Source organism: Patagioenas fasciata, chromosome 36, assembly GCF_037038585.1.
Source record: "Patagioenas fasciata isolate bPatFas1 chromosome 36, bPatFas1.hap1, whole genome shotgun sequence".
Taxonomy (NCBI): domain Eukaryota; kingdom Metazoa; phylum Chordata; class Aves; order Columbiformes; family Columbidae; genus Patagioenas; species Patagioenas fasciata.
This window is the reverse complement of record NC_092555.1, coordinates 3,205,615-3,228,975: the sequence shown is the minus strand read 5'-3', so window position 1 is coordinate 3,228,975 and position 23,361 is coordinate 3,205,615. Positions and strand designations below refer to the sequence as shown.

Here is a 23,361-nt window from a genome sequence, read left to right as displayed (position 1 = left end):
GGCGGGGCGCCGGCACCGCCTGGGTTTTATGGGCGTGGTTTGTGCTGGGGGGGCGGGGTTTGGGGGGTTGCCGTACGACGCCGCCATGTTGAATGTGCCCAGGCGGGCGCCGCCATCTTGGGTGTGACAGCTGCGCGCCGCCATCTTGGGTGTGACGCTGCGCGCCGCCATCTTGGGTGTGACGCTGCGCGCCGCCATCTTGGCGCCGACTATTGTCTCAGTGGGATGGGGGGGAGCGCTATTTTGTGATGGAATTTTGGGGTCTCCCCTCTCCCACAAACCTTCTAGGGGGGGACACACGAACCCCCAAAGCCCCCCACTTTCCCCTTGAAATAACGAAGCCTGAGCGCAGCTTTGTTTTTAAAAACAAACTGTAATACGGAACCAACCCCCCCCCCCAATCCAACCCCTTAAATCTGGGGGTTGAGACCTGGGGGGGGCGCAGCGGAGGGGGCAGCGTAGCCCCCCCCCGGTCCCCCCAAAAAGGCTCCGGTGCTGGGGAAGGGCAGGAGGTGCCCGGACAGGACGAGGGGTCCGAGGGCGTAAAGAGCGGCTGGATCCTCGGGGGGGGGTTGTGGGGGTGCTGGGGGTGGCGGGGGGGGCCCCACCATGGTCTCCGTGACCCCCCCAGGCACGGGGCCGCCCCCCCCCGCCCGCCGTTTCTTGCCCTTGGCCGTGACCTTGCGGTTGCGGGTCTGGATCCCATCCTTGCGCATGGTCAGGGGTCGGTTCACCTGGAGGGAAAAGAAGGGGGGACCCAGGCGTTCGGGCGGGAACCCAGGCATCCGGGACCACTCTACAGTGACCCCGCTCCTCCTCAGCGCCCCCAATGCTCAGGGGGTCCCCAAAATCCCTTCCCCTGTAAAGATGTCAGGGAGTTGGAGGGGACCCAGGCGTTCGGGAAGAACTCAGGCGTTCGGGTGAGGGGAGGGGGAACCAATATTGTGGTAGGAACCAAAGTTCCTGGTCGCGGGGGCAGGGGGGGATGGTAAAGCGCGGTGCACCGAGGCAACCAGCGGACCGGAAATAAGGCCGTACCGCGGCAACCAGGGTAGAGCGGAAGCGGGACAGCACTGAGGCAAGCAGAGACCGGAAGTGCGCTCTACCGAGGCACAGGGGCACCGGAAATCAGTTGTACCGAGGCAAATGGGCGGTTTTGGGGTGGAAAAAGGGGGTTTTGGGGGTGGAAAAGCGGGTTTTTTGGGGTGAAAAAGCGGGTTTTCGGGTGTCTCACGTGGTGCAGTTTGTAGTAGAGGCCGCAGGCGTTGCAGACGGGGTCTCCACGGGGGCTGCGGCGCCACAGGGTTGTGGTGCTGGTCTGGCAGTTGCTGCAGACGGTGCCGGCGCGTTTGCTCACCAGCTGAAAATGGGGTGAAAAACCCGGATTTTGGGCAAATCTGGGGGTTTGGGGTTTCCTGGGGGTTTCCACGTGTGATTATTGGGGGGGAATTGTTGGGGTTTTGGGGCTCACCAGGTGATTCTTGGGGTGGATTTGGGCTGTTGTGGGTTGGGTTTGGGTTGGAGTTGGGATGGATGTGAGTGGATTTGGGGCATTTTGGGGTGGATTTGGGGCAGTTTGTGTGCCCGGGTGGGTTTTGGGGTGAATCACGGGGATTTTGGGGCTCAGCAGGGTTGGATTTGGGTTATTTTGGGGTGATTGGGGGATGTTTTGGGTTGGATTTGGGATGGATCTGGGATGGATTTGGGCTGGTTTAGGGCTATTTTGGGGTGGATTTGGGGGGTTTTTGGGTTCTTTGTGTCCCCCATGTGATTTTCGGGGTGAACTGTGGGGATTTTGGGACTCAGCAGGGTCAGATTTGGGTTATTTTGGGGTGATTTGGGGATGTTTTGGGTTGGATTTGGGATGGATTTGGGTTGGATTTGGGCTGGATTAGGGCTATTTTGGGGTGGATTTGGGGTGGATTTGGGGGGTTTTGGGGTTCTTTGTGTCCCCCATTGATTTTTGGGGTGAATTGTGAGGATTTTGGGGTTCAGCAGGTTCAGATTTGGGTCATTTTGGGGTGATTTGGGGATGTTTTGGGTTGGATTTGGGGATGTTTTGGGTTGGATTTGGGGATGTTTTGGGTTGGATTTGGGCTGGTTTAGGGCTATTTTGGGGTGGATTTTGGGTGGATTTAGGGGGTTTTTGGGTTCTTTGTGTCCCCCATGTGATTTTCGGGGTGAACCGTGGGGATTTTGGGGCTCAGCAGGGTCAGATTTGGGTCATTTTGGGGTGATTTAGGGATGTTTTGGGTTGGATTTGGGATGGATTTGGGTTGGATTTGGGCTGGTTTAGGGCTATTTTGGGGTGGATTTGGGGGGTTTTGGGGTGGATTTGGGGGGTTCTGGGGTTCTTTGTGTCCCCCATGTGATTTTCAGGGTGAACCGTGGGGATTTTGGGACTCAGCAGGGTCAGATTTGGGTCATTTTGGGGTGATTTGGGGATGTTTTGGGTTGGATTTGGGATGGATTTGGGCTGGATTTGGGTTGGATTTGGGCTGGTTTAGGGCTATTTTGGGGTGGATTTGGGGGGTTTTGGGGTGGATTTAGGGGGTTTTTGGGTTCTTTGTGTCCCCCATGTGATTTTTGGGGTGAACCGTGGGGATTTTGGGACTCAGCAGGGTCAGATTTGGGTCATTTTGGGGTGATTTGGGGATGTTTTGGGTTGGATTTGGGTTGGATTTGGGCTGGTTTAGGGCTATTTTGGGGTGGATTTGGGGGGTTTTTGGGTGGCTTTGCGGCAGTTTGTGTTTCCAGGTGATTTTTGGGGTGAATCACGGGGATTTTGGGGTTCAGCAGGGTCAGATTTGGGTCATTTTGGGGTGATTTGGGGATGTTTTGGGTTGGATTTGGGATGGATTTGGGTTGGATTTGGGATGGATTTGGGTTGGATTTGGGCTGGTTTAGGGTGGATTTGGGGGTTATTTTGGGGTGGATTTGGGGTGGATTTGGGGTGGATTTGGGGGGTTTTTGGGTTCTTTGTGTCCCCCATGTGATTTTCGGGGTGAACCGTGGGGATTTTGGGGCTCAGCAGGGTCAGATTTGGGTCATTTTGGGGTGATTTGGGGATGTTTTGGGTTGGATTTGGGATGGATTTGTGTTGGATTTGGGATGGATTTGGGTTGGATTTGGGTTGGATTTGGGATGGATTTGGGGTGGATTTGGGCTGGTTTAGGGTGGATTTGGGGCTTATTTTGGGGTGGATTTGAGCGATTTTCCCGGGGTTTTTTGGGGGGTCCGCGTGTTCCGTGTGGCCGGGTGGGTTTTGGGGTGAACCGTGGGGATTTTGGGGCTCACCAGGCGCTTCTTGGGGCGGATGAGGGGCCGGTTGTGGCCGTTGAGGCGGTGGTAGAGCCCGCAGGCGTTGCACAGATAGTGACCGGTGCCGTCCCGGCGCCACAGCGGCGTCGCCGTCGCCCCGCAGTTCACGCACTCCCGCGCCTCTGCCAGTACGGACCAGTATGGACCAGTCAGGACCAGTACAAACCAGTCAGGACCAGTACAAACCAGTATGGACCCGTCAGGACCAGTATAGACCAGTATGGATGAGTACGGACTGGTACAGAGCAGTACCAGTACAGAACAGTACAAACCAGTAAGGACCAATACAGACTGGTACAAACTGGTGTGGATCAGTATGGAGCAGTACAGACCAGTACAAACCAGTATGGACCCATCAGGACCAGTATGGACCAGTACAGACCAGTATGGACCAGTACAGACCAGTATGGATGAGTACGGACTCGTACAGACTAGTACCAGTACAGAACAGTACAAACCAGTAAGGACCAATACAGACTGGTACAAACTGGTGTGGACCAGTATGGACCAGTACAGACCAGTATGGACGAGTACGGACTGGTACAGACCAGTACCAGTAGAGAACAGTACAAACCAGTAAGGACCAATACAGACTGGTACAAACTGGTGTGGACCAGTATGGACCAGTACAGACCAGTACAAACCAGTATGGACGAGTACGGACTGGTACAGACCAGTACCAGTAGAGAACAGTACAAACCAGTAAGGACCAATACAGACTGGTACAAACCAGTATGGACCAGTACAGACCAGTAAGGATCAATATCGACCAATACCAACCAGTACAAACCACTATAGACCAGTCAGGACCAATCTGGACTGGTACAAACCAGTATGGACCAGTACGGACTGGTACAAACCAGTATGGACCAGTACAGACCAGTAAGGATCAATATTGACCAATACCAACCACTCAGGACCAGTATGGACCAGTACAAACCACTATGGACCAGTACAGACTGGTACAGACCAGTACAAACCAGTATGGACCAGTGCAGACTAGTACCAGTACAGAAAAGTACAAACCAGTAAGCACCAGTACAAACCAGTATGGACCAGTAAGAACTAGTATGGATCAGTATGGACTTGCAAGAACTAGTATGAACCAGTACAGACCAGTACAAACCAGTATGGACCAGTACAGACCAGTACAGAGTGGTACAGACCGGTATGGACCAGAATGGACCAATACCAACCAATACCAACCAGGACCAGTACGGACCAGTATAGAATAGTACAAACCAGTATGGACCAATGCAGACCGGTACGGACCATTATGGAGCAGTAAGCACCAGTACAGACCAGTAAACACCAATACGGACCAGTACAAACCAGTACAGACATGGAGCAGTAAAAGATTGTCCCTCCCAGTGCCCCCAGTCCCTCCCAGTTCCCCCCAGTTCATCCCAGTGTCCCCAGTTCCACCAGACCCCAAATAACCCCCTGGAACCCTCAAATCACACCCAGTCCCTCCCAGTGCCCCCCAGTCCACCCCAGTTCCTCCCAGTGCCCCCCAGTCCATCCCAGTTCCCCCCAGTCCATCCCAGTATCTCCCAGTTCCGCTCACCGCAGGGTGGGGGGAGGGCGGTCGGGGTGCCCCCCGGGGTGGGGGAGGGGCAGGCACGGGGCTGCAGAAGCTCCAGGAAGCGGGGGGGGTCTGGGGGGGTTGGGGCCCAGGGGGGACCCCCCAGGGACCCCAACAGACCCCCCCCCTCCGGCCAGGGCACCAGGGACACGCGGCCTGCGGACACACGGACACGTCAGGGGACAGGGGGACAATGGGGGGCAATGGGGGACATGGGGACAATGGGGAGCAATGGGGACAATGGGGGGCAATGGGGGATATGGGGACAATGGGGGGCAATGGGGGGCATGGGGGACATGGGGGACATGGGGACAATGGGGGGCAATGGGGGGCAATGGGGGATATGGGGGCAATGGGGGGCAATGAGGGCAATGGGGGACAATGGGGGATAATGGGGGATAATTGGGGACAATGGAGGGCAATGGGGGATATGGGGACAATGGGGGGCAATGGGGGGCATGGGGGACATGGGGACAATGGGGGGCAATGGGGGGCAATGGGGGACAATGGGGGACAATGGGGGATAATGGGGGGCAATGGGGACAATGGGGGATAATGGGGGGCAATGGGGGGCATGGGGACAATGGGGGGCAATGGGGGATATGGGGACAATGGGGGGCAATGGGGGACAATGGGGGACAATGGGGGATATGGGGGCAATGGGGGGCAATGGGGGGCATGGGGACAATGGGGACAATGGGGGATAATGGGGGGCAATGGGGCCAATGGGGGATAATGGGGGCAATGGGGGGCAATGGGGGATATGGGGATAATGGGGGGCAATGGGGACATTGGGGGTGACATAAGGACATGGGGACAATGGGGGTGTTGGGGACATGGTAGGATATTGGGGACAATGGGGACACGGAGGACAAGGGGGCATTGGGGACATGGAGGGGACAGACAGAAATGGGGAAGGACAGGGGGACAATGGGGGGTCAGGGGGATACAGGGCCATGGGGGATATAGGGGGGACAATGGGGACAATAGGGGACAATGGGGGGACATGGGGGATATGGGGACAAGGAGGACAAGGGGGGACAGATAGACAGAGGTTGGGGGCACATTGGGGACAATGGGATGACACTGGGGACATGGGGGGATATTGGGAACAAAGGGGAGACGTGGGGGACAATGAGGGGACAATGGGGGACATGGGGGACAAAGGGGGGACTATAGGGGACATGGGAGGACATTGGGGACAATGGGGGAGGTCATAGGGACAAATGGGGGAGATGTTGGGGACAAAGGGGACATGGGGGTGACATGGGGGTACCTGTGGGGGGGAGGGGCCCCAGCAGCCCCCCTGGCTCCAGCCCCTCGGGCCCCCCCAGGCCCAGAAACGGCGACGGCTCCTCGGGGAATGGGGGGGAGGGGGGGCCCCATCCGGCCCCCCCAGCGCCACAAACTCCATCCCGGACGCCTGGGTCCCCTCCCGGACGCCTGGGTTCCCCCCGGATGCCTGGGTCCACTCCCGGACGCCTGGGTCCCAGCGGGGGTGGCAGCGACGGTGGAGCCTGTGGGGGGAAAAGATGCCCCCCCCCCACTAAAATAAGCACCCGGACGCCTGGGTCCCCAAATTTAGAAGGGGTCCCGGACGCCTGGGTCCCTCTCAGATGCTTGGGTCCCTCCCGGACACCTGGGTCCCCTTCTTAAAAGGGGGGTCCCGGACACCTGGGTCCCTCCCGGATGCCTGGGTCCCCTATTTCAGAGGGGGTCCCGGACGCCTGGGTCCCTCCCGGATGCCTGGGTCCCCTATTTCAGAGGGGGTCCCGGATGCCTGGGTCCCTCCAGGACTCCTGGGTCCCCTTTTTAAAGGGGGGTCCTGGACACCTGGGTCCCTCCCGGACACCTGGGTCCCCTATTTCAGAGGGGGTCCCGGATGCCTGGGTCCTTCCCGGACGCCTGGGTCCCCTAATTGGGGGGCTGTCCCCATTTTTGGGGGGAGGGGGGGGGTGTTGTCACTGACCTGGAGCCGTCGTGTCACCACAGGACGGACAGACGGACGCGGGGGGAGGGGCCGGCCCCGCCCTTAGCAGGGGGGAGGGGCACTAGGACCCCACCCCCTTAAATTAAGGGGGGGCACCTGGGTCCCTCCCCGGACGCCTGGGTCCCCTCCCGGACGCCTGGGTCCCTGTTGCGGAACGAAGGGGTAAATTGGGGGGGGGGTGGGAGGGGGAGAGGGGGTGTGTTAGGGGACACCTGGGTCCCTTTTTGGGGGGGTCTGGTGTCACCCGAACGCCTGGGTCCCCTATTTATGGGTGAGCACCCGGATTCCTGGGTCCCCTCCCGGATGCCTGGGTCCCTCCCGGACGCCTGGGTCCCCGGTGCAAAGTGGGGGGGGGGGGGTTTGGTAACGGCCCCCGGGGCTGCCGGGCACTGATAACGCTTATCAGATCCCAGCGGTTGCGTTTGGGGGGGGCCAAGGCGTGGCCGGGGGACCCAGGCGTCCGGGAGGGACCCAGGCGTCCGGGGCCCCACCCCCCCCCCCGAACTGTCACCCTTATCAGCCCCAACCAGAATGGGGGGGGTGGGGGGGATCCCCCTTGGTATTTATGTAGGTCCTATAGAAACACGAGTGCCCGCGCCCCAAATTTGAGGCGTTTCGGCCCAAAATTTGGGGGTTTAGACCCAAAATTGAGGATTTTCAACCCAAAATCCACCATTTTTGGCACCAAAATTCGGGCTGTTTTGGTAAAAAGCCACTTTTTGGTATTAAAATCGACATTTCCAGACCCAAATTCCCTCTTTTTAAGAGCAAAATTGAGTTGGAAACCCCACAATTTCGGGGTTTTTGAGGTTTTTACCCTAAAATTGGGTTTTTCACCCCAAAACTACAAACTTTCTGCCCCAAATTCCCAACGTTTGACCCCAAATTCTCATTTCCAAGGCCAAAATCCTGCTTTTTCACCCCAAAACCACGGGGGGGCGCCGCTCTCACCTGCCATTTTGCCCCAAAATCGGCGTTTTCGGCCCCAAAATTCGCGTCTTCATTGCCAAAATTGGTGTTTTCAGCCCCCAAAATCGGCGTTTTTTGCCTCAAACGCAGCGTTTCTGGGTTCAAAAATGTGAATTTTCACCGTTTTCGATGTTTTTGAGGTCGTTTCGCTCCATGGTGGGGGGTGGAGGGGACCCAGGCATCCGGGTGCCCCCCCCGCACATTCCACAGAGAGGACCCAGGCGTCCGGGGGGACCCAGGCGTTCGGGGCTCACGGGGACCCAGGCGTCCGGGGCTCGGGGGGGGTCAGGGCCGGCACCAGGGGGGCGTCAAGGTCAAAGTCGGGGGGTCCCCGGACCCCTCCATGGGGTGGGGGGGGCGTCAGTTCCATGGGGCCGAAGAAATAGGGGTGGAGCAGAGCCTGGGGGGAGGAAATGGGGGTTAGGGGGGGCACCCGGACGCCTGGGTCCCACCCGGATGCCTGGGTCCCTCCCGAACTCCTGGGTCCCCCCCTATCCCAGTTCCCCCCAGACACCTGGGTCCCTCCACCCCCAGTTCCCCCAGAACTCCTGGGTCCCCCCCGGACACCTGGGTCCCCCCACTCCCATTTTCCCCCTGAACTCCTGGATCCCCCCCAGATGCCTGGGTCCCTCCACCCCCATTTCCCCCCGAACCCCTGGGTCCCCCCCGGACGCCTGGGTCCCCCGGACACCTGGGTCCCCACCTACTGTGCCCACAGCTGCTGGCACGGGTTGAACCGCAGGACCTGCCCCAGAAGGTCCAGGGTCCCCCGGACGCCTGGGTCCCTCCCAGACCCCTGGGTCCCCCTGGCCCCATCTCCCCCCGAACCCCTGGGTCCCCCCCGGACGCCTGGGTCCCCCGGACGCCTGGGTCCCCACCTGCTGTGCCCGCAGCTCCTGGCGCGGGTTGAACCACAAGAACTGGCCCAGCAGGCCCAGGGTCCCCCGGACGCCTGGGTCCCTCCCAGACCCCTGGGTCCCCCTGGCCCCATTTCCCCCCGAACTCCTGGGTCCGCCCCGGACGCCTGGGTCCCCCGGACGCCTGGGTCCCCACCTGCGGTGCGCGCGGGCGCTGGCGCGGGTTGAAGCGCAGGAACTGGCCCAGCAGGTCCCGCGCGGCCGCCCCGGCCTCGGGCACCAGTTGCTCCAGTGGAGCCGCCGCGCGCCGCCCAAACCGGATTTTGGGGTAGTCGGGGAGGGTCGGCAGCTCCTGGAAACCAGTACAAACCAGTACACACCAGTACACACCAGTAACACCGCGGGGTCGCCCCATGGGCGCACCGGGAGCCCACAACCCACTTTAATGGTTCCCAGTAGCTCCCAGTACCAGCAAATGGTCCCCTGCGCTGTCCCAGTAGGCGCTGAGCGTTTCCCAGTATCTCCCAGTAACCCCCAGTGCCATCCCAGTATCATTTCATGGGTTCCCAGTATCTCCCAGTAACTCCCAGTGCCATCCCAGTATATGCTGATGGATTCCCAGTATCTCCCAGTAACCCCCAGTGCCATCCCAGTATATGTTGATGGTTTCCCAGTATCTCCCAGTAACCCCCAATGCCATCCCAGTATCATCCCAGTATCAGTTCATGGATTCCCAATATCTCCCAGTAACCCCCAGCACCATCCCAGTATATGCTGATGGTTTCCCAGTATCTCCCAGTAACCCCCAGTGCCATCCCAGTATATGTTGATGGATTCCCAGTATCTCCCAGTAACGCCCAGTGCCATCCCAATATGTGTTGATGGTTTTCCAGTATCTCCCAGTAACCCCCAGTGCCATCCCACTATCATCCCAGTATCATCCCAGTACATGTCAGTGGTTTCCCAGTATGTCCCAGTAAACCCGAGAGCCCCCTGGTACCACCCCAGTATGTGTCAACGGTTTTCCAGTGCTTCCCAGTATACCCCAGTGCCCCCCTCCCCGACCCCAGTCCATCCCAGTATCTCCCAGTGCCCTCTTCCCCCCAACCCCAGTCCATCCCAGTATCTCCCAGTCCCTCCCAGTGCTACCAAGCCCCATTTACCTCTCCCAGTCCCTCCCAGTGCATCCCAGTATCCCCCAGTGCCCCCTCTCCCCATCCCCATATCTCCCACTCCATCCCAGTATCCACCAGTGCCCCCTCTCCTCCTCCCAGTCCATCCCAGTCCCTCCCAGTGCCCCCTCTCCTCCTCCCAGTCCATCCCAGTATCCCCCCCCATGCTCCCAGGACCCTTTTCCCCTCCCAGTGCTTCCCAGTGCCCCCAAGACCCCTCTCCCAGTCCGTCCCAGTGCCCCCTCCCAGTCTGTCCCAGTGCTCCCAGTGCCCCCTCCCAGTCCCTCCCAGTCCGTCCCAGTGCCCCCTCCCAGTCCCTCCCAGTTCGTCCCAGTGCTTCCAGTGCCCCCTCCCAGTCTGTCCCAGTGCTCCCCGTGCATCCCAGTCTGTCGCAGTGGTCCCAGTGCCCCCTCCCAGTCTGTCCCAGTGCTCCCAGTGCGTCCCAGTCTGTCCCAGTGCTTCCAGTGCCCCCTCTCAGTCCCTCCCAGTCCGTCTCAGTGCTCCCAGTGCCCCCTCCCAGTCCCTCCCAGTGCTCCCTCCCAGTCCGTCCCAGTGCTCCCAGTCCATCCCAGTTCTCCCAGTGCCCCCTCCCAGTCCGTCCCAGTGCTCCCAGTGCGTCCCAGTCTGCCCCAGTGCTCCCAGTGCCCCTTCCCAGTCCCTTCCAGTCCATCCCACTGCTCCCAGTGCCCCCTCCCATTCCGTCCCAGTGCTCCCAGTGTGTCCCAGTCTGTCCCAGTGCTCCCAGTGCCCCCTCCCAGTCCGTCCCAGTGCTCCCAGTTTGCTCACAGGCCACGCGCTGGCGCTGGGGGTGCCGAGCGCCCTGAGGACGCAGCAGAGCTGCTCGATGTCATTGTCACCAGGGAACAGGGGGGACAGGTTCAGCAGCTCCCCGAAGATGCAGCCAATGGCCCTGCAAACTGGGGTCACTGGGAGCACTGGGACGGGACCCAGGCGTCCGGGGGGGACCCAGGCGTCCGGAGGGAGGTGGGTGACCCCGGGATCCCAGTGCAAGGGGAAGCTGGGATGGGTATGGGGGGGATAATGGGTGATCAGAGTGTACTGGGAGGGTACTGGTGGATACTGGGAGGTACTGGGAAGGGGACCCAGGCATCCGGGAGGGACCCAGGCGTTCGGGGAGAGCTGGGTCACCCCAGTATCCCAGTGCAAGGGGAAGCTGGGACGGGTATGGGGGGCATAATGGGCACTGGGAGGGCACTGGGGGGAAACTGGGAGGTACTGGGAGGTACTGGGAAGGGGACCCAGGCGTCCGGGAGGGACCCAGGCGTCCGGGGGGAGGTGGGTGACCCTGGGATCCCAGTGCAAGGGGAAGATGGGAGGGGTATGGGAGGGGATAATGGGCACTGGGAGGGCACTGGGAGGAAACTGGGAGGAAACTGGGAGGTACTGGGAAGGGGACCCAGGCATCCGGGAGGGACCCAGGCATTCGGGGAGACCTGGGTCACCCCAGGATCCCAGTGCAAAGGGAAACTGGAATGGGTATGGGGGGGATAATGGGCACTGGGAGGGCACTGGGAGGACACTGGGAGGTACTGGGAAGGGGACCCAGGCATCCGGGAGTGACCCAGGCATTCGGGGAGACCTGGGTCACCCCGGGATCCCAGTGCAAGGGGAAGATGGGATGGGTATGGGGGGGAAATGGGTGATGAGAGTGTACTGGGAGGGTACTGGTGGGCACTGGGAAGGGGACCCAGGCGTCCGGGGTACTCACCATAGATCGACTCCCTCATCATACTCGCGTGCGCCGTAAAGCAGCTCGGGGGCGCGATACCACCTCGTTAAACCAACCGCTTTGTTAATTAGGGGGACCCAGGCATCCGGGAGGGACCCAGGCGTCCGGGGGAAGGGGGGGGGCGGTACCTGGTGGCCACTTGGTGGCTGTAAGGGCGTCCCCGGGGGGGTCCCAGCACTCGTGCCAGCCCCAAATCCGCCACCTTCAGCCGCCCCCGCCCGTCCAGCAGCAGGTTGGCCGGTTTCAGGTCCTGTGCACCCCCCCGGACACCTGGGTCCCTTTTCCAGTATCGCCCAGTGCCCTCCCAGTACCCATCTGCACCCCCAAACCCATCCCAGCCTCCCCTTGCACTGGGGTTTCCCAGCTCTCCCCGGACACCTGGGTCCCTCCTGGAGTCCTGGGTCCCTCCCGAACTCCTGGGTCCCTCCCTTGATCTCACCCCCTCCCCAGAGCTCCTGGGTCCCCCCCCAATCTTCCCCCCCTTCCCCGAACTCCTGGGTCCCCCCACCGAACTCCTGGGTCCCTCCCCAATCTCCCTCCCTCCCTCCCCAATCTTGCCACCCCTGCCCCGAACTCCTGGGTCCCTCCTGAACTCCTGGGTCCCTCCTGAACTCCTGGGTCCCTCCCGAACTCCTGGGTCCCCCCCTCCATTTTGGGAACCCCCCCAATTTTGGGACCCCCCGCCCCGAACTCCTGGGTCCCTCCCAAACTCCTGGATCCACCCCCAATCTTCTCCCCCCTCCTCGAACTCCTGGGTCCCTCCTGAACTCGTGGGTCCCCCCCTCCATTTTGGGAACCCCCCCGATTTTGGGACCCCCTGCCCCGAACTCCTGGGTCCCTCCTCAATCTCCCCTCCTCCCTCCCCCGAACTCCTGGGTCCACCCCCAATCTTCCCTCCCCACCCCAAACTCCTGGGTCCCTCCCTCCATTTTGGGACCCCCCCTGATTCTGGGACCCCCAGTCCCGCACTCCTGGGTCCACCCCCAATCTTCTCCCCCCTCCCTGAACTCCTGGGTCCCTCCCGAACTCCTGGGTCCCTCCCTCCATTTTGTGACCCCCCCCTGATTTTGGGACCCCCAGTCCCGCACTCCTGGGTCCACCCCCAATCTTCTCCCCCCTCCCTGAACTCCTGGGTCCCTCCCGAACTCCTGGGTCCCTCCCTCCATTTTAGGAACCCCCCCGATTTTGGGACCCCCCCGCCCCGAACTCCTGGGTCCCCTCCCGAACTCCTGGGTCCCCACTGACCCTGTGCAGGATGCGCTGGGCGTGGCAGTGCCCCACCCCCCTCAAGGTCATGGCCAACAGCGCCCGCACACGGGGGGGGGGCAGGGGCGCGGGGGCCGCTCGCAGGAGCCCCCCCAAGTCCCCCACCAGGAAATCCAAGGTCAAGATCACGGCCGGGCCCTGGGCGAAGGCCGCGCGCAGACGGACCACCTGGGGGGGACCCCAAAGTCAGGGGGGGCCCCCAAATATGGGGGGGACCCAGGCGTCCGGGAAGGACCCAGGCATCCGGGAGGGGGGGGTCTGATGTGGGCTTTGGGGGTTCTCAAGGTCAAGGGGGGCTGAGGTCTCCTGGGGGGACCCAGGAATATGGGGGGATCCACAAATATGGGGGGGACCCAGGCGTCCAGGAGGGACCCAGGCGTCCGGGAGGGACCCAGGCGTCCAGGAGGGGGGGTCTGATGTGGGCTTTGGGGGTTCTCAAGGTCAAGGGGGGGCTGAGGTCTCCTGGGGGGGACCCAAAATCAGGGGGGGACCCAGGAATATGGGAGGATCCACAAATATGGGGGGGACCCAGGCGTCCGGGAGTGGGGTCTGATGTGGGCTTTGGGGGGGTTCTCAAGGTCAAGGGGGGCTGAGGTCTCCTGGGGGGGACCCAGGCGTCCGGGAGGGACCCAGGCATCCGGGAGGGGGGGTTTGATGTGGGGTTTGGGGGGTTCTCAAGGTCAAGGGGGGGTTGAGGTCTCCTGGGGGGGACCCAGGAATATGGGGGGGAACCAAGCGTCCAGGAGGGGGGGCTGATGTGGGGTTTGGGGGGTTCTCAAGGTCAAGGTGGGGGGGGAAAGACTTGGGTGGGGACCCCAAGATCTGGGGTGGGACCCCAAAGTCAGCAGGGGACCCTGAAATATGGGGGTTGAGGAGGGACCCAGGCGTCCGGGAGGGGGGGTTTGATGTGGGGTTTGGGGGGTTCTCAAAGTCAAGTGGAGGCTGAGGTCTCCTGGGGGGGCGGAAAGACTTGGGTGGGGACCCCAAGATCTGGGGTGGGTCCCCAAAATATGAGGGGACACCCAGGAATATGCGGAGGGACACCCAAGCTTCCGGGATGGGGGTTCTCATGTGGGATTTGGGGGATTGTTTGGGGGGGTTTATGGGGCTTGGGGGGGGTCCTCAAGATCTATATGGGGGGGCTGAGGTCTCCTGGGGTGCACCCTAAGATTTTGGGAGGGGACCCAGGCGTCTGGGAGGGACCCAGGTGTCCGGGAGGGGGGTCCTCATGTGAGCTTTTAGGGGGATTTAGGGGCTTAAGGGGGGTTGGGGGGTATAGGGGGAACCCCCAAAGGGGACCCAGGCGTCCCGGGGGGTTCCCACTCACTCACATGCGGATGCTCCTGGATGTGCCGCAGGGCTTTGATCTCCCGCAGGGTCTGGGGGGGCAGCCCCTCCTCAGGCCGCCTCAACGGCACCTTCTTGAGCGCCACCAGCTCCCCGGTCTGCGGGGGACACGGACATGGCCCCATAGACCCTCACAAAAGGACCCAGGCGTCCGGGGGGGACCCAGGCGTCTGGGGCCTCACAGGCCTCCCCACCCCCCAAGGCCTCAAACCCCCCTCAAACCACCCCCACGGCGCCCAATGCGACCTCTCTGTCCTTGGCTTTGAACACGACGCCGTGGGCGCCCTCCCCGATGCGGCCCAGGATGATGTACTGGTCCATACTGGGCCATACTGGTGCGACTGAACAGGGAGGAGCGGAAAGGGAGCGGGGGATTGTGGGACGCTGGAGGACCGAACCCACAATACACGGCGCAGCGCCACGGCAACCAGGCCACGCCCCTAGCAACCGCGTCCCGCCAATAGGAAGACGACCACGTTCCCTAGCAACCGCGTCTCGCCAATGGGAACGCGGACTGTTGCCTAGCAACCGCGCCCCGCCTCCTGCGCCCGGCATTCCGCACACCCTGGCAACCACAACCCGCCCCTTAGCAACGGCGGCTCCGCTTCTCCGCCAGTCACACGGTCCGCCTTTCTGATTGGTGAGATGCTCTGCGCGGCTCCACCCCTCCGCCGCCGGTCACCCGCTCCGCCCTTCTGATTGGTGGGATGCTCTGCGCGGCTCCACCCCTCCTCCGCCAGTCATCCGCCCCGCCGCTCTGATTGGTGGGAGGTTTTGCGCGGGCTGGGAGATCGCGCGGTGATTGGCCGGCGAGGAGGCTCCGCCTATTTCTCCTCAGGCTCGGCGGCGCCGCTCTCCCCGCTCCTCGGCACCCGGCGAGGCGGCGGCTCCGGGGGCGGTTTTTGGGGTGCCGGGGGGGTCCCCGGAGCCGCGTCCCGTTGGCAGCCGCACGATGGCGGCGCTGCCGCCGCGGGAGTTCGCGGCGCAGGTGCTGCCCGGGTGCGTGATCCCCACGGCGCGGCAGGGCCTGGCCCAGCTCTGGCCGCTGCTGCTGCTGTGTCTGGGGGCGCGGCTGCTGCACCGCCTGCGTGAGTGGGACCTTGGGGATGGGGGGCTCTGGGGTGGGGGGCACCCATGATTCTGGGGAGGTGACAGGAGTTTGGGGGGACCCCCATGAAACTGGGGGGGCACCCAAGATGCTGGGGGGGCAGGTTGGGCTCTGGAGGGACACCCAGGGGGTTGGGGGGTCCCCAGGGGCTTAGGGGGCACCCATGATCTTGGGGGAGCACCCAGGGATTTGGGGGACACACGTGAACCTGAAGGTGCACCCAGGGGGTTGGGGGGGCACTCTGGGACTTGGGGGGCACCCATTATACCGGGGGGGCTCCCAGGGGTTGGGGGGCACCCATGATCCTGGGGGAGCACCCATGATCTTGGGGGGGCACCCATTAAACTGGGGGGTCCCCCAGGGGTTTGGGGGGGCACCCCGAGCTCTGGGGGTCTCCCAGGGGTTTGAGGGGGCACCCATGATCCTGGGGGGGCACCCATTAAATGGGAGTCCACCAGGGGTTTGGGGGCACCCATGATCCTGGGGGGACACCTATGATACTGGGGTTCACCCAGGGGTTTGGGGGGACACCCAGGAGACTGGGGGAGCACCCAGTGCTCTGGGGGTCTCCCAGGGGTTTGAGGGGGCACCCATGAGACTGGGGCATCCCCCAGGGGTTTGGGGGGGCACCCTGGGCTCTGAGGGTCTCCCAGGAGTTTGAGGGGGCACCCATGATCCTGGGGAATCCCTCAGGGGTTTGGTGGGGCACCCTGGGTTCTGAGGGTCTCCCAGGAGTTTGAGGGGGCACCCATGATCCTGGGGAATCCCTCAGGGGTTTGGGGGGGCACCCTGGGCTCTGGGGGTCTCTCAGGGGTTTGGGGGGGCACCCTGGGTTCTGGGGGTCGCCCAGGGGTTTGCGGGGGCACCCATTGAACTGGGGCATCCCCCAGGGGTTTGGGAAGGCACCCAGGGCCCTGGGAGGTCACCCATTATTCTGGGGGGCACCCATGATCCTGGGGGGAACCCTGGGGTTTGGGGAGGCACCCAGGGCTCTGGGGGTCCCCGAGGGGTTTGGAGGGGCACCCATGAGGCTGGGGGAGCACCCTGGTCTCTGGGGGTCTCCCAGGGGTTTGGGGGGGCACCCTGGGTTCTGGGGGTCTCCCAGGGGTTTGAGGGGGCACCCTGGGTTCTGGGGGTCTCTCAGGGGTTTGAGGGGGCACCCATGATCCTGGGGGGACACCCTGGGCTCTGGGGGGTTCTCAGGGCTTTCGGGGGTCCACCAGGGGTTTGGGGGGACACCCATGAGACTGTGGGGGCACCCAGGGCTCTGGGGGTCTCCCAGGGGTTTGGGGGGGCACCCTGGGCTCTGGGAGGTCACCTATTATTCTGGGGGGCACCCATGATCCTGGGGGGAACCCTGGGGTTTGGGGAGGCACCCAGGGCTCTGGGGGTCCCCGAGGGGTTTGGAGGGGCACCCATGAGGCTGGGGGAGCACCCTGGTCTCTGGGGGTCTCCCAGGGGTTTGGGGGGGCACCCTGGGTTCTGGGGGTCTCGCAGGGGTTTGGGGGGCCACCCTGGGCTCTGGGGGTCTCTCAGGGCTTTGAGGAGTCCCCCAGGGATTTGGGGGTTCCCCCACGATGTGGGGGTTCACCTGTGATCCTGGGTCCGTTGCAGCGCTGCCGCGGGGGTGCGGTGACCTGGGCGCGGCGCTGGGGGGGCTGCTGGCGCTGCTGCAGTTCTTCGGGGCACAGGCGCTGTGGGTGCTGCTGCTCAGCGCCCTCTGCACCCTCACCCTGCGCCTCAGCCGCCACCGCGCCCAGCGCGGGCTCTGCCTCGGCCTGGCCGCGCTCTGCTACCTGCTCATGGGGTACGGGACACTGGGAGCACTGGGACAAACTGGGAGGGACTGGGAGGCACTGAGAGGGGGATTTGAGCTGTTAGGAGGGGGACTGGAGGCACTAGGATGGGAGTTGGAGATACTGGGAGGCACTGGGAGGGACTGGGAGACCAGTTTGGGGGCACTGGGAGAGTGGTTTGTGGATACTGGGAGACACTGGGAGCACTGGGAAGGGGATGTGGGGGGATATGGGGGCATTGGGGGCACTGGTGAGCGGGCTCTGCCTTGTCCTGGCCACGTTCTGCTACCTGCTCATGGGGTACGGGGCGCTGGGAGCACTGGGACAAACTGGGAGGGACTGGGAGGCACTGGGAGAGCAGTTTGGGAGCACTGGGAGGGGGTTTTGGGGTGTTAGGAGGGGGATAGGGGACACTGGGAGGGATGCTGGGGGCACTGGGGAACACTGGGAGCAACTGGGACTGGGAGAAGGGTTTGGGGAGACTGGGAGAGAGATTGGGGGGATACGGGGGCACTGAGATGGACTGGGGGAGCCCTTAGGGTGAACTGGGAGTGACTGGGGTGAACTGGGAGTGTGTTAGGATGAACTGGGAATCGCTGAGATGAATGGGGAGGTCACTGAAATGAACTGGGATGAAATGGGGTGAAGTGGGAGTCACTGGGCAGAACTGGGGGGGTGTTACTGGTCTAAACTGGGCCAAACTGGCCGCCCCCCCCTCCTCAACAGGGAGCTCCACATGGTCGACACCGTCACGTGGCACAAGATGAGAGGTGAGATCGCCCCGGACGCCTGGGTCCCCCAGACTCCTGGATCCCCCCCAAACTCCTGGGTCCCCCCCAAACTCCCGGGTCCACCCCTGGACACCTGGGTCCTCCTGAACTCCTGGGTCCCTCCGAACCCCTTGGATCCCCCCTAAACTCCTTGGTCCCCCCTCCCAAACTCCTGGGTCCCTCCCGAACACCTGGGTCCCCTGGACGCTTGGGCCCTCCCTGAACGCCTGGGTCCCCCAGACACCTGGGCCCTCCCCGAACGCCTGGGTCCTTTTTGAGGGTGGATCTCCCCCCATTTTGGGGTTCCCCCCTGTAACCCCACGTGGTTTCAGGGGCGCAGATGGTGGTGGCCATGAAGGCCGTGTCCCTCGGCTTTGACCTTGACCGGGGGCGCGTGGCCCCGGCCGGGGGGGCATCCCCGGGGCCGGGGGGGGACACCCCCCGATTTGGGGGGGTCCCGGGTTGGGGGGACCCGTCCCCGGTGCAGGTTTTGGGGTACCTGTGCTCCCCCGGAACCGTCATCTTCGGGCCCTGGGAGCCTTTCGGGGCCTATTTGAGAGCTGCACGTGGGCCCCCCCTGGTACGGGAATTGGGGGGATTTGGGGATTTTGGGGGCTGTGGGGGGTTTTGGGGATTTTGAGGGTCTGGGGGGTTTTGTGGGAACTTTGGGGTGGAATTTATGGGGGGGTTGGGGGGAAAATTAAGGGGTTTGGGGGGAATTTTGGGGCAAGTTATGGGGGGGATATTGGGGGGTTTGGGGGGAATTTTGGGGTTTGGGGCGATTTGGTGATTTGGGGGGAATTAGGGGGATTTTGGGTGGATTTTGGGGTGGGATTTGGGGAGGTTTTGGGGGAGTTTGGGGGGATTTTGGGACGAGTTTTGGGGGGATTTTGGGGTGAATTACAGGATTTGGGGGGATTTCTGGGCAAGTTTCGGGCTGAATTTGGGGAGATTTGGGGGGGATTTGGGGGCAAGTTATGGGGGGGATATTGAGGGGTTTGGGGGGAATTTTGGGGTTTGGGGTGATTTGGGGGGAATTAGGGGGATTTTGGGGTGGTTTGGGGGGATTTTGGGACAAATTTTGGGGGATTTGGGGGCGAACTACAGGATTTGGGGGGATTTTGGGGGGATTTCTGGGCAAGTTTTGGGCTGAATTTGGGGAGATTTGGGGGGATTTGGGGAGATTTGAGGGGAATTGGGGGATTTTGGGGGGAATTTGGGGAGGATTTGGGGGATTTTGGGTGGAATTTGGGGGGGATTTAGGGAGTTTGGGGGAGAATTTTGGGGGGAATTAGGGGGAATTTGGGGATGTTTTGGGGGGATTTGGTGCCGGGGGGCACTCGGGGTTTAGGGGGGATTTGGGGGGGGTGTGAGCAGTGGGGGGGGTGTGGATTTTGGGGTGATTTGGGGGTTTTTGTGTGGGCAGAGCTGGGCCTGGGCGCGCAAGGGGCTGCGCAGCCTGGGGCTGGCGCTGCTCTGCCTGCTGCTCTCGGCCTGCCTGGCGCCGTTCCTGTTCTCCTGCGTCCTCCCGCTCTACGAGACTCACACCCTGCACCGGTGAGACCCCCCGAAAATGGGGGACACCCCAAAACCCCTTGCACCCCAAAAAACACCCCAATCCTCCCCAAAATCCACCCCAAATCCACCCAAAATCCACCCCAAACCATCCAAAACCACCCAGAATCTCAGCACTCCCCACATCTTGCTCTCCCTCTTCTGCCTTCTCCTGCTCTATGAGACCCAAACCCTGCGCCCATGTGTCACCCCGAAAATGGGGGGACACCCCTAACCCCCCCGCGCCCCCAAAACCAACCCCCAGACCCCAAAAACCACCCAAACCCACCCAAAACTCACCCAACACCTCAGCACCACCGCCTCCCATCCTTTCTGTTCTACTCTATGACACCCAAACCCTGCACCCATGAGATACCCCAAAAACGGGGGGACACCCCAAACAATACGGGGGACACCCCAAAAATGCGGGGGACACCCCAAAACCTCCCAAACCCACCCAAAACCCCCCCCCAGGACTGACCCTCTGCCTCCTCCCGGCTGCCAGGAGCGTCTTTGCCAGGTGAGATTTGGGGGTGTCTGGGGTTCTTTTTGGGGAGGTTGAGGGGTTTTGGGAACACAAGACATGGAGGTGTCCCCCTCCACGTGCCTGTGTCCCCAAAATCCGCCGTGTGTCCCCAAAATCTCACTATTTGTCCCTAATTTTTCTCTCCTGGTGTGTCCTCCCGTCCTGCAGGTGGCTCCACGCCTACGAGAGCGCCCTCTCTTTCCACTTCAGCAACTACTTTGTGGCTTTTCTGTCTGAGGCCACGGCGACCATGGCAGGGTCAGGGGTCACCGAGCACCATGGCAACCTGCGCTGGTGAGGACCCCGGCGTCCGGGAGGGACCCAGGAGTTTTGGGGGGGACCCAGGAGTTTTGGGGGGGACCCAGGAGTTCAGGAGGGACCCACATGTCTCGGGGGGGGACCCAGGCATCCGGGGAGACCCAGGCGTTCAGGAGGGGACCCAGGCGTTCAGGAGGGGACCCAGGTGTCTAGGAGGGACCCAGGAGCTCTGCAGAGACCCAGGCATCTGGGAGGGACCCAGGAGTTCGGGAGGGGACCCAGGAGTTCAGGCGGGACCCACATGTCTGGGGGGGGACCCAGGAGTTCAGGGGGACCCAGGAGTTCAGGAGGGACCCAGGGGTCCCAGGAGTTTCAGGGGGGACCCAGGAGTTCAGGAGGGACCCACATGTCTGGGGGGGGACCCAGGAGTTCGGGGGGGGACCCAGGAGTTCAGGAGGGGACCCAGGAGTTCAGGAGGGGACCCAGGCGTTCAGGAGGGACCCAGGTGTCCGGGGAGACCCAGGAGCTCTGCAGAGACCCAGGCATCTGGGAGGGGACCCAGGAGTTCGGGAGGGGACCCAGGTGTCCAGGAGGGACCCAGGAGCTCTACAGAGACCCAGGCATCTGGGAGGGACCCAGGAGTTCGGGAGGGGACCCAGGCATCCGGGGGGACCCAGGCGTCCGGGAGAGGGGCGCGTGGGCCGTGTGACCCCCCGTTTGGTGCCGACGTCCCCAGGGACCTGACGGTGTCGCGGCCGCTGCGGGTGGAGCTGCCGCGTTCCATGGCCGACGTGGTGACCAACTGGAACCTGCCCATGTCCCGCTGGCTCCACACCTGTGGGTGAACTGGGAGCACTGGGAGAGGCACCGGGGCGGGGGACACGGGCACTGGTTTAACTGGGGGGACACGGGCGCTGGTTTAACTGGTTGAACTGGTCCCCAGACGTGTTCCAGACCGCCCGGCGCTTGGGGACCTTCGCTGCTGTGCTGGGAACGTACGCGGTCAGCGCCCTCCTGCACGTGAGTGGCACCCAAAACACCGACCCCCCAAACCCCCCCCAGGTCCCCCTGAGTCCTCAAACCCTCCCCAGACCCCACTGGGTCCTCCTGAACCCCCTTGTCCCTCCCAGGTCCCCTCCAAGCCCCCCCAACCCCTGTTGTTCCCCCAGGTCCCCCTGATCCCCCCAAACCCTCCCCAGGCCCCCCCATGTCACCCTGACCCCCCTGGATCCCCCTGATCCTCATGTGCCCCCATATCCCCCTGACCCTTCCAAGACCCCCACCCCAGGTCCCCCTGACCCCATTGTCCCCCACAAACCCCCCTGGATGCCCCTGACCCCCCATGTCCCCCCGTGTCCCCCCCAGGGCCTCAGTTTCCACTTGGCCGCCGTCCTCCTGTCCCTCGGCCTCATCACCTACGTGGAGCACAGTGAGCGCCGCCCCTTTAAGGGCTAGGGGGCGTGGCCAGGGATGGGGGTGTGGCCAAGGGGATGGGGCGGGGCCAAGAGGAGGAGAACAGGAAGAAACAGGAGGCGGAGCCTAAGGGAGTGGGTGGGGCCTAAAAGAGTGGGCAGGGACTTGAGAGAAGTGGGCGGAGCATAAAGGCAGGTGGGTGGGGCTTAATGGGGGTGTGGCTCGATGGGGATTAATGGCTGGGCAGGGCTTAATGGGGTGAGTTGGGCTTAATAAGGGTGTGGCTTAATATGGTGGGTGGGGCTTAATGGGGTGTGAATGGGTGGGTGTGGCTTAATTGGGTGTGATGGAATGGGGTGGGACTTAATGGGGTGGGTGGGGCTTAATGGGGGCGTGGCTTAATGGGGTGGGTGGGGCTTGATGGGGCAGGGGTGGAGCCTGGAAGGCATGGGCGGGGCTAAAGCAGGTGGGCAGGGCCTGAGGAGGCATCGCTGGGGGTGGAGCCTGAAGGGAGCCACATGGTCCTGAGCTTGGGGGGGGGCGGGGCCTGTGCGAGGGGGCGTGTCCCATTCTGACCCCGCCCCCTGCAGCGCTGCGCCGCCGCTTGGCCACCCTGCTGGACGCCTGCGTCCTGTCCAAGCGCTGCCCCCCCGGCTGCGCCCACCGCCACAAGGATGTGAGTGACACACACAGGGGGACACATGGGGGTCCTTGGGGTGTCCCCCGGCCCCCAACACCCCGTGTCCCCCCCAGGCGCTGTGGGTGCGGGCGCTGAACGGGGCGCTGGGGGCGCTGGCGCTGTTCCACCTGGCCTACCTGGGCGCCCTGTTCGACATGGAGGCCGACGACACCGTGGAGGAGCAGGTGGGGATGCAGCCAAACCCCCGGGATTCACCCCAAAACCCCCAGGGTTCACCCCAAGATCCCCCAGGATTCACCCCAAACCCCCCTGGAGTTCAAACCCCCAAGATTCACCCCAAAACCCCCTCAATTGGCCTCAGAACCAGCACTGACCCCTGATTCTGAGTTGGTTTGGGCGCCATCTTGGGAGGGTCAGGGCACCATAATTGGGGATTGGGCGCCATCTTGGGAGGGTCAGGGCACCATAATTGGGGATTGGGCGCCATCTTGGGAGGGCTAGGGCACCATAATGCGACATTGGGCGCCATCTTGGGAGGGTCAGGGCACCATAATGCGACATTGGGCGCCATCTTGGGAGGGTCAGGGCACTATCTTGGGTGTCCCCCTTGCCATAATGGGGCATTGGGTGCCATCTTGGGAAGGTCTTGACACCATAGTGTGTGTGGCCGGGTGCCATCTTGGGTGTCCCACCTACCATAATGGGACATGGGGCATCGTTCTGGGTGTGTCCGGATGCCATATAGCATGTCCCCCCCCTTTCTATAGGGTTACGGGATGTCCTACACCATCCGCAAGTGGTCGGAGCTGCACTGGGCCAGTCACTGGGTGACCCTGGGCTGCTGGGTGCTTGCCCGGCTCCTGCACTGAGGAACTGGGAGCACTGGGAGGCACTGGGAGGACCAACGGACCATAGAGAGCGGCCACACTTCCCCCCCGCCTGCTGCCCATCGAGGCCTCTCTATGGTTCCCCCTCTATTGGGCGGAAGTGGTGTCACGCAGCCAGGACCAATAAAAGGCTCCGCTCGCTTCTTCCCTCC

At 62.7% G+C, this 23,361-nt stretch overlaps 3 protein-coding genes across 4 annotated transcripts; 1 reads left to right on the top strand and 2 right to left on the bottom strand.

Annotated features, from left to right (window-relative positions):
* Positions 1–353: 353 nt before the first annotated feature.
* On the bottom strand, positions 354–8,020 carry GATA1 (GATA binding protein 1). Its single transcript, XM_071801200.1, has 7 exons — positions 7,987–8,020; positions 7,848–7,894; positions 6,183–6,423; positions 4,889–5,062; positions 3,298–3,443; positions 1,235–1,360; positions 354–734 (listed from the first exon to the last, which is right to left on the bottom strand). Exons 1-7 carry the CDS (start codon positions 8,018–8,020, stop codon positions 411–413), a joined length of 1,092 nt encoding a protein of 363 aa, XP_071657301.1. The 3' UTR covers positions 354–410.
* CDK20 (cyclin dependent kinase 20) lies at positions 6,876–14,701 on the bottom strand. Of its 2 annotated transcripts, XM_065859601.2 has the most exons (9): positions 14,504–14,700; positions 14,242–14,355; positions 12,890–13,078; positions 11,773–11,894; positions 11,624–11,686; positions 10,681–10,804; positions 8,919–9,074; positions 7,848–8,265; positions 6,876–7,040 (listed from the first exon to the last, which is right to left on the bottom strand). In XM_065859601.2, the coding sequence occupies exons 1-8, from the start codon at positions 14,576–14,578 to the stop codon at positions 8,116–8,118; spliced, it is 993 nt and encodes a 330-aa protein (XP_065715673.2). In that variant the 5' UTR covers positions 14,579–14,700; the 3' UTR covers positions 6,876–7,040; positions 7,848–8,115. The 2 variants fall into 2 exon arrangements, with proteins under 2 accessions (XP_065715673.2, XP_071657391.1); XM_071801290.1 differs by lacking the exon at positions 12,890–13,078 and having other exon boundaries at positions 14,504–14,701.
* Positions 14,702–15,085: 384 nt separating this feature from the next.
* On the top strand, positions 15,086–23,356 carry PORCN (porcupine O-acyltransferase). The gene is made up of 13 exons (XM_071801272.1): positions 15,086–15,345; positions 16,980–17,172; positions 17,888–17,931; positions 18,264–18,511; positions 19,358–19,488; positions 19,991–20,005; positions 20,180–20,305; positions 21,006–21,106; positions 21,213–21,289; positions 21,635–21,698; positions 22,273–22,358; positions 22,436–22,546; positions 23,090–23,356. The coding sequence occupies exons 1-13, from the start codon at positions 15,210–15,212 to the stop codon at positions 23,189–23,191; spliced, it is 1,434 nt and encodes a 477-aa protein (XP_071657373.1). The 5' UTR covers positions 15,086–15,209; the 3' UTR covers positions 23,192–23,356.
* Positions 23,357–23,361: the final 5 nt, after the last annotated feature.